This window comes from Myotis yumanensis, unplaced genomic scaffold (assembly GCF_028538775.1).
Source record: "Myotis yumanensis isolate MYYU_CA2020_CCGP unplaced genomic scaffold, mMyoYum1.0.hap1 SCAF_4, whole genome shotgun sequence".
NCBI lineage: Eukaryota > Metazoa > Chordata > Mammalia > Chiroptera > Vespertilionidae > Myotis > Myotis yumanensis.
Genome location: NW_027223755.1, coordinates 101424193 through 101434035, shown reverse-complemented (window position 1 = coordinate 101434035; position 9843 = coordinate 101424193). Strand labels below are relative to the sequence as shown.

At 60.6% G+C, this 9843-nt stretch overlaps 1 protein-coding gene and 1 long non-coding RNA gene across 2 annotated transcripts in view; one reads left to right on the top strand and one right to left on the bottom strand.

The window, feature by feature from the left end:
- LOC139009167 (uncharacterized) overlaps positions 1-9317 on the bottom strand; it is a 34829-nt gene extending 25512 nt beyond the window's left edge. The window contains exon 1 of the long non-coding RNA XR_011471282.1: positions 9144-9317. This is a non-coding gene — a long non-coding RNA (uncharacterized lncRNA). The remainder of the gene's footprint in view (positions 1-9143) is intronic.
- Positions 6275-8730, top strand: NTN3 (netrin 3). The gene is made up of 6 exons (XM_070411597.1): positions 6275-7202; positions 7274-7462; positions 7539-7688; positions 7809-7859; positions 8003-8077; positions 8381-8730. The coding sequence occupies exons 1-6, from the start codon at positions 6275-6277 to the stop codon at positions 8728-8730; spliced, it is 1743 nt and encodes a 580-aa protein (XP_070267698.1).
- Positions 9318-9843: the final 526 nt, after the last annotated feature.

Sequence of the window (9843 nt, the reverse complement as noted above, 5' to 3'; positions counted from 1 at the left end):
ACTACTTTAGAAATTATATAACAAGGTGCGATTTGATGTGTATTTATTTTTGTTTGCCAAGAATATATCAAGTATACTTACTAAGAACACTCATTTCCCTTCTGTACTATAGGAAGGGGGTAAGGCCACTCAGGATGGGGGACTCACCTCATGCATTGGCCTTAGCACGGGTGCCTAGATCTGTACTGGCTCATTGGAAGACACAAAAGCCACAGGCCTCTATCAGAGTAGGCAGGCACTATGTGCCCACAGCCATCAATCCTGGTACCCGTGCCTACCACCTCCTGGGCCATTGCTATAGTCCAGCCATGGGCAAACTACGGCCCATGGGCCGGATCCGGCCTGTTTGAAATGAATAAAACTAAAAAAAAAAAAAAAAAAAGACCGTACCCTTTTATGTAATGATGTTTACTTTGAATTTATATTAGTTCACACAAACACTCCATCCATGCTTTTGTTCCGGCCCTCCGGTCCAGTTTAAGAACCCATTGTGGCCCTCGAGTCAAAAAGTTTGCCCACCCCTGCTATAGTCAGTGTGGGCCCCCCACACTGAGCCACCACCAGGGAACAAGCCCTTTACCCAACACCCCTCATCTGTTCCTGTTCTGGGGCTCCTGCCCTTCCTGTTGAAGGAATCATTGCTTTGGAAGCCAAGAAAGTAGAGGTCAAGGTCACGGCCTCTAGTTTTAAATCAGTCAGATTTGGGTTTACACTGTGATTTGTTTGCTACTATAGGATTTCCAGCAAGATTCTTAAGGATTCTGAGCTTCAATTCCCAGTGTTGTCCACACTGGGAATAGTCATACTGGGGGTAGTGGTTATTAGCCCTGGGGCAAGGGTGAAGATGTGAGATGCTTCACAGAGCTGGGTGCTGGTGAGGTGTGGGAGGCTGTGGCCTTCTTTAAATGAACCTTTACTGAGCACCTACAAGGACCAAGCACAATGCTCAGAGCTGGGGCACTGGCCCTTAGTGTGGACAGTGATTTTGAGACGGGGTAACACCAGCCTCTGTCCTGGGGCACCACTGCCCAGGAGGCAGGTAACTGAGAGCCAGGTGAAGTATGGCAGATATAAGGGATGAACTTGGTGATGTTGAACCAGCCTCAGGGTGGCTCCAGGTAAACCGCAGGAGGCTCTACCTGTAAAAGGCCTATCATCAAGCAGGCTAGGTACTTCGGACATAGAGTCATGAATCTTGAGGGCTGCTGGGGACCTGATGACAAAGTAGGGAAGGAAAACCAGGGGCCTAATTGCAATGAGGGGCCTCCAGGGAATGGAACAGCTCCATCCACTGCCCAGGACAGGAACTGTGGGGAAGGGGAAACAGGAGACTGAGGGACAGCTGGCCACTCCGTTACTGCTTCCAGAGCTGCCTATGTGCTAGGATCTTGAGGAACCCTTAATCCTCAGGGTGGATTCCACCACCACCCTGTTACTGGCCACCCCACAATCTTTTTTTTTTTAATCCTCACCTGGGGATACTTTTTCTACTGATTTGTAGAGAGAGGGAAAGACAGAAATGTGGAAGTAACACATCTATTGGTTGCCTCCTGCACATGCCCTTGGGAGGAGCCTGCAACTGAGGTATGTGCCCTTGACCAGAATCAAACCCAGGATCCTTTGGTCTGCAGGCCGACGCTCTATCCACTGAGCCAAACTGGCTAGGGCCCAGAATCAGTTTCTATAGCAGGTGGTTTCCACCAGAATTATTGTATCCATTGGTTACTTACGCACCTTCCATACTGGACCTTTGCAGGCCCGAATGGGTGCCCAAAGACCCACCTGTCCCGGTCAGTTCTGGGCACTGGTGGTGTCCTGCCAACAACTGGGCATTCTTGGGCAGGGAGGTGCCACGGATGTATGAGGGGGGAAGCCTGGGTAGGCCCCAACACAGGCACCCAGAGTGGGGGAGGTAGGAGGGAAGGAGACCTGTCCTCTAGCGCCTGCCCCAAGTCAGGAGGCAGTAGGGAATTCTCATCTGCATTCCCGGCCAGTCTGCTCTGACTTGGCCAGCTGGAATGGGGAACTGCGCTGGTGCTCACATCCACCCGAGTGTGGGCAGCGTGAATGCACCGGACTCCCAGCCCAAGGAGCCTGCTGATTCCCACCCACCACCCCAGCTTCTCAGCCCCCCCCCCCCCCCCCCCCCCCCGCCCGCAGTGCTGTGGCCATGCTGACAGGCTCCACCGCAAGACCGTGGCCATCAGCTTCTCTCAGCGAGGACCCTATCTGGACCTGGCCCAGGGTGAATTGCTGGCTACATTAGGTGCGGGCAGCAGGGCTTGGGCTCCTGGCTGCAGCCTTCCAATGCTGGCATGCTCGGTTGGCAACAGCAGGTGAGGGGCGGGAGCTGGGAACTCCCTGAGCCCACGCAAGAGGCTTGGTTCCCAGAGAGGTCTGGATGAGCCAGGAGCCTCCTCTCTCCAGACCTCGCCCAGGCCGGGTAGATGTGCCACATGTGGGTCCCAGAAGCCCCCTCCCCAAACCATTCCTTTCTCAAACCTTGCGTGGCCGTACTGAGGGGGTTACTGAGCCATTTTCCTTCCCATCCCCCATGGGCTCCCCATCTTGCCCCACTCTCTGCAACGCAGCGTTTTGCTGGGCTCGCAGAGCTGATCACAGCAACAGAGTGGGCCTGGCTTGAGCGCAGAGCAGGTGAGCAGGCACTGGGACCCTGCCTGGCGGGTGTGCGTGGTGCAGGGCAGCAGTAGCTATGGACTCTGCGTGACTGCCCTTTTCAGGGCAAGGAACAGCATGCTGTGCTCGTGTTCCCAGCTGTCTGTTTCCCCCCTTGGGTTGGAAGCTCCTGGCTCCTCGAGGCATAACAGGTGCTTAATAAATACATGTTTGTGTGATACGTGAACAAGAGGTGGCTTGAATGCATCTTGTGGAAATAGCAAGTCCTGGGCTAGGCTGGGGGTCAGTTGGCCTTTTATTTTTGGTGTGTGTGTGTCTGTGTGTGTGGTTTTTGGTTTTTTGTTTTTGGGGGGTCTTTTTGGTGTTAATCCTCATCCAGCCGTTGTTTTTTGTTTGTTTGTTTGTCTGTTTAAAGAGAGAGTGGAAGGGAGGCGTAGAGACACAGAGAGGGTAACATTGATGTGATCGATTGGTTGCCTCCCGCACGCACCTCAACAGAGGCTAGGGATTGAGCCTACAACTGAGGTTGATGGATGTGCCCTTGACCAGAATCAAACCCAGGAATCAAGTCCACAGGCCAACACTACCCACTGAGCAAAACCGGCTAGGGCCAGTCTGCCTTTTAAAGGAATGATTCCAGCCCCCTGAGGTCTCAGACTGTCAGGCCCACTCTGTCCCTTCCCCAGATAGGTTCCCTGCATCCCCCCAAACCAGCAGCTGTCACCCCTAGCTGGGGAGGGGGAGCAGAGCCTCTTCTAAGGTGCCAGAAGGGGACAGGGCCATTGAGGAGATAGGTGTAAGAAGCCCCCATCAGGGACTGGGGACAAGTGGCAGAGTCCACAAGGAGCAATGAGCCTGGGCTGGGGGCTGGGGGGAAGGCCCCCTACTTCCCATCACATCATCTATCAGGGCTGCCCCATGGGGGTGAGCAGAAAAGAATGTGTGCAGGTGGCCATTCCAGGGAAGAGGCTCAGCTGACTGCAGCCTCCTCCCTGGGGAGCTGGTGATGCAGCAGGTCCAGGCCTGAACCCCATGAATATACAGCAGTCTGGGTCCCAGAGGCCTCCTTCCACCCACATTAGAAGCTGCCAGATGCTCTGCAGACCCCATCGAGGAGGCTGGGCTGAAGACAAAGCCTCCAAGGCTGACAACTAGGGGAGAGGCTGTTCCCCTGATCTCTGCTTCCTCCCTCCTGGCAGGAGTCCTGAATGCAGACCTCCAGGTTCTCCCTGGAGGCTTGTTTCAAGCCCCGTGGGGCCTGGGCATTTCTCCCCACCGTGGCCATTGCATCACCTCCTTTCTTCTAACGGTCCCCAGAGGATCTATTGAAGCACCCAGTCTCTCACCAAGCTCTTCCCATCCCAGGGAGCAACCAGAGGGCCTTGAAGAGGGTGGTTGGGAAGGTGCTTTTTCTGAACTGGAGCAGAATGTGCATGCACCCTGTCAAGTCCCTCATTCGTGCAGAGCTCTTTGTTGGAAGGGGCGCACTCTCTTTATTGGGCAGTTGAGGGGCAGGGTCCCGTAGCACCTGCTCTGTGAGGCAGGGGGTACCCATAGCCTTCCTGCTGCTGCCAGAAGTGAAGGGAGAGACCAGCAGCCCCTGGGACTCTTCTGGGTGAGTCCTTCCAGAGTCTCCCATCACCTCATTAGTCCCTACACATACACATCCCTGTGTTTGTGCGAGTCAGGCCTGGAAAGGGGCCTGTCTTCTGTTTCTTCAAGCCCTCCTGCTCTCACCTCTTCTCCTCCAGTGTCCTCCTATCCTCTTCTCCTAAACAGCACAAGGATTCTGCTCCTCTCCATCCTCTTCCTGTGGGTCCTTGCAGCATCTCAGGCACAGCATAGGATGGCAGTTTCACCAACACAGACACTCCCGTGGCATCCTACACTGGCTGTAGGGCTTGGCCTGGACTCAGCCCCCCGTCTGAAACGTCAGGCCTCAGAGCTGTCCCAAACTGGATGTGCTCCTGTGTGGCCTTCCCTTTCCCTATGGGGTCAGCCCCTCCTGGGATGCTTGGCCCCCCTCCAACAAGGACCTCGAGGTGGTTGGGAAGGGGTCTCTTTGTTCAGAGCGATTCTGGGCCCCTCTTGGCTGGGGCCACTCTCAGCTGCAGCTACCCCATCCCTAGCTGGTGTCCAGGCTACCCAGCTGGGCTTCTGCCTCAGTTTCCCTGCCCAAATCTGCTGGTATATAGGTCAGGCTCAGGGGTACTGCCATCTGTGACCAGGTGAACCCCATGGATCAAACCCCACTCCCTACCTCTCCATAGGTGACCCATGAACCCCAAGGAGACCTGCCACCTAGTTGGCTGTACCTTCCCCTGATCTCCCCCCCCCCCACCCCACCCCCACCCCCACACACACACACAGCTTTCACTTCCTCCCTGCCAGCTCCAAGGACTGGGCCCATCATGGTGTTGCAAGTAGACACTCAAGAGAACCAGGGACAAGAGTTTGGACTGATCTGGGTGGAGGACGCTAGATAACATCCCGCCAACATCCTTGCTGCCTCATCCCTTAGATAAGCTCAGGCCAATCCCAGGGATCAGGGATACAGTCCTTCCCCAGCATAAGGCAGGAGGGACTCAAGTCTGTTGAGCATTGGTCTCATCAAATTCCCCATCCCCACCCCAGGTTAGCAATGTTAAATAACAGGCATGTGGCCAAAGAGGAAACTGAGGCAAGACCAGGTTAAGGAATCTGAACCACACAGCGGGAAATTACAGCAGCTTTGGTTTAAAATAAGACCTGGTCCCAATTCTGGGTTAGAGCAAACTGCTGCCTTGGGGACACCCACACTCACCAATACGACTTGGCTTCTCATGCCCTATGTCCTGCATGGACATCAGGGGGCATCCCGGACCCAGACTTCAGACCCAGGGCCCAGCCTGCCTGTTGGGCCTGAGGGAGGAGCCTGCCAGACCCCCGCCCAGCATGTGACACAGCCCCAGGAGCAGTCAAAACCTGGCTGCGGACCAACGACCCTGCTGGGTGGTCCCCCACGAGCTGCGTGGCTGAGTTTTCCCCTCCAGACCCCTCCCGACAGCGAATTCCAGGCTCCCCGGCCCCTCCCCCGATGGCCCAGCCAGTGTCTGAATCTGCTTCTGATTCCCGCTATGCCGACCAGGCCCCTTCTCCTCCCCTCCCTCCTTCTCGGCCCCAGCAGCCCCGCCCCTGGCTGGGCCCAGGCTTGAGCCTGCTGCGCCCCCCGCCCCCACCTGGCACAGCTCCGCGGCCCTTGCTGCAGCCCGGAGGAGGCAGCGGCCCCGGCGCCCCAGGGCCCGCCCGCCCTCAGCCATTCCCGGAGGCCCGGAGACCTGCTCCACCCGGCCCTCCGCGGGTGAGTGTGAGCAGCGGGCAGCGGGAGGGGCCTCCGAGGGCGGAGGAGCCCGGAGCCGGGGCGAAGGCTGTCATCGCTCCAGGCCCTGCAGGGGGACCCGCCAACATCCTTGCTGCTGCGCTGGGCCGGGGCGTGCCCGCGGCTGCACCCTCATCTGGGCCCCGGCTGGGGCCGCCCGGGGCCTGCGGTTGCTCAACTTTGCCGGCCAGCCGGCAGAGCCTCAGACCCGGGTTCTACCCCCACGAGGACAGCGGCGTGGGGCCACGGCCAGCTGGCTGACCCACGGAGGCTCCGGCCATGCCCATCTGGCCCTGGGGGCTGCTGGTGACCGCGGGCACGCTCTTGGCCGCGCTGAGCCCGGGGCCGCCAGCGCCCGCCGATCCCTGTCATGAGGAGGGGGGCGCCCCGCGAGCCTGCGTGCCTGGCCTGGTGAATGCTGCCTTGGGCCGCGAGGTGCTGGCGTCCAGCACGTGCGGGCAGCCCCCCACGCAGGCCTGCGATTCCTCCGACCCGCGGCGGGCACACCCCGCCGCCCTCCTGACCTTGGCAGGGGGCACCGCCAGCCCCGTGTGCTGGCTTTCCGACTGGCTGACGCAGGCGCCCCTCAACGTGAGCCTCACGGTACCCCTGGGCAAAACTTTCGAGCTGGTGTTTGTGAGCTTGCGCTTCTGCTCCACGCCCCCCACTTCAGTGGCCCTGCTCAAGTCGCAGGACCATGGCCGCAGCTGGGTCCCGCTGGGCTTCTTCTCCTCCTGCTGTGGCCTGGACTATGGCCGCCTGCCTGCCCCTGCCAATGGCCCAGCTGGTCCCGGGCCTGAAGCTTTGTGCTTTCCTGAGCTCCAGACCCAGCCTGATGGTGGCGGCCTTCTGGCCTTCAGCGTGCAGGACAGCAGCCCACCAGGCCTGGATCTGGACAGCAGCCCGGTGCTCCAAGACTGGGTGACCGCCACAGACATTCGAATAGTGCTCACAAGGCCTGCCATGCTGGGGGACACCAGCGACTCCGAGGCCGTGGTCCCTTACTCTTACTCAGCCGCTGAGCTCCAGGTGGGCGGGCGCTGCAAGTGCAATGGGCATGCTTCAAGGTGCTTGCTGGACACCCAGGGCCACCTGATCTGCGACTGCCGGCATGGCACCGAGGGCCCCGACTGTGGCCGCTGCAAGCCCTTCTACTGCGACAGGCCCTGGCAGCGGGCCACAGCCCGGGAAGCCCACGCTTGCCTTGGTGAGGCCTTAGAGGGTGGCCTGGGGATCTTGGATCCAGCCAGCCTGCCCCTGACCCATCCCTCTCTGCAGCTTGCTCCTGCAATGGCCATGCCCGCCGCTGCCGCTTCAACATGGAGCTGTACCGATTGTCCGGCCGTCGCAGTGGTGGTGTCTGCCTCAACTGCCGGCACAACACTGCCGGCCGCCACTGCCATTACTGCCGGGAGGGCTTCTATCGGGACCCAGGCCGGGCGCCGAATGACCGCCGCGCTTGCAGGGGTGAGCCTGCATACCCCCACCCTCTGGTTTCACATCTTCCCAGACGGGTTTCTGACCATTTCACCTCTGTCCTCAGCCTGTGACTGTCACCCTGTTGGTGCTGCTGGCAAAACCTGCAACCAGACCACAGGCCAGTGTCCCTGCAAGGATGGTGTCACTGGCCTCACCTGCAATCGCTGCGCCCCTGGCTTCCAGCAGAGTCGTTCTCCAGTGGCACCCTGTGTTAGTGAGTGACCCCGCCCTGCTTAGGTCACCCCAGCTCCCTGCTGCTGCCTACAGATCCCCTGAGAGTTCCAGAAACCCCAGGCCCCCTTGAATACAGGCCATTCTTCCACCCTCTCTGCAGAGACCCCTGTCCCTGGACCCACTGAGGAGAGCAGCCCTGTGGAGTCGCAGGGTGAGTGGGCACATATCAGGTCCTAGACTGGCATGTCCATGAGAGGAGGGGTGCTATGGGTTCAAGGAGGGTAGGAGGAGAGGTTGGGGGAAGGAGGTGGGGATCTGTGCCAGCCTGCCCACTCCCTTGTCTCCCCTCCCCAGACTGCGATTTGCACTGCAAACCCACCCGGGGCAGCTACCGCATCAGCCTGAAAAAGTTCTGCAGGAAAGACTATGGTAGGCAGCCCTCAGGCCTCCCGCCCTCACCTTCCCACCTTGCCCTCCCCACGTTCCCGTTGGATACCCTGACCATTGCTGGACCCCATCCCTCAGGTGCCCCACTGCCACTGGCTCTGCCCCGTCAGCCCCTTGGTGATCTCTCTGCTCCCTCCTCTGCGGTGTCCTCTCTGTGCGCTCCCTCTCCAGTGGTTGTCCTCTGTTTCCCTCTCTGCCCTCCCTCCTGGCCACTGTCGCCCGGTTCTCCTCTGAGCAGCCTGCCGCTTCCCAGCCTAACCCCGCCCCCTCTCGTCCTCTCCGCAGCGGTGCAGGTGGCGGTGGGTGCGCGCGGCGAGGCGCGTGGCTTGTGGACGCGCTTCCCGGTGGCCGTGCTAGCAGTGTTCCGGAGCGGAGAGGAGCGCGCACGGCGCGGGAGCAGCGCACTGTGGGTGCCCGCACGGGATGCTGCCTGCGGCTGCCCACACCTGCTACCTGGTCGCCGCTACCTGCTGCTGGGTGGCGGGCCAGGGGCCGCGGTCGGGGATCCAGGGGACCGAGGGCCCGGGCTCATCGCCGCTCGCGGGAGCCTCGTGCTGCCCTGGCGCGACGCGTGGACGCGGCGCCTTCGGAGACTGCAGCGCCGCGAGCGGCGGGGGCGTTGCGGTGCGGCCTGAGCCCGCGGGCCAGGCTGGGGCTGGGCGGGGCGCTACTCCCACATCAAGGCGCACGTTCGACCAGTGCATCTGTCTGTGGAGGAGTCTTTGCTCACATCGCGCGCGTGGCCATCTGAGTCCCCACCCAACCCTGCCTGGCGCCTCCCTCTGCGCCTCGCGCCCGTGCCCAGAATGGGTGTGACCAACGCAGCGACTCAGAGGGATATGATAGCCCCAATGAGCTGCCTCGAACCTTCCTTTGGCAGTTGTTGATGATTCCTTGGACCTTGGATCCCCGACACTCGCGCTATCTGCCCCCTCCCAGGGGCACCGTGATACCTACAGAAGGCTGTGAGCCTTCTGGTGGGGTCCTCTGCTAACACCCGGAGGGCCGCCGCCTCGTGATGCCGTAGCCCATCAGAGAGCGCTCTTACCTTTCTACAAGGCACTGTGTATCCCCCAAATGGTTACGAATCCCCTTGTGAATCCAGGAGCCACTGTTGGTCTGAGAACACACCGAGGGCCGCTGTGACTCCACTCCCCAGGGGCTCCTATCATCCGCCAGAGAGCGCTATGGCTCACCGAGAGGCACTGTGGCCACCGCAGAGGTCCACAGACCCGCTCGGGGCTCGGCGACACTGTTTCCCCGCCCCTGCCAGCACCCGCAGAGGGTGCTGTGACTCCTCCCCCGGCGAGGACGGGGGCCTCTGCGCCCCGTCTGTCCCCTATGCCTGACCTTTCTCTACCGGTTGGGCCTCTGTGTCCCTGTCTCCACTGCGTCTCTGCCTCTGTTCGGCCTCTTTCTTCGCCTGCCTTGTCCCTGTCTCTTATCTCTGTCCCGCTGTCTCTCTCGGATTCGGCCTTAGGACCCCTCCCGTAAAGTCCAGCTCCTAGGATCCCCTGCGTCCCTTCTCCCAATCGGAACCGGACGTCGTGCCCACCGCGTTCCTGGGTCTACGCGTAACCCGGCGGAGCGGCACCTCCCGCGGACAGCCCTCGGGTCTCCTGATGCCCCCAGCCCTGCGCTCCGCAGGGCCCGGTAGCCGGCCGCTCACTCGATTCCTGCCAGGAGTCACCGCCCGCGAACCCCTGACGCTCCGCGCGGGGACCGTCCTGGGCTGGCGCGGGCTCCAG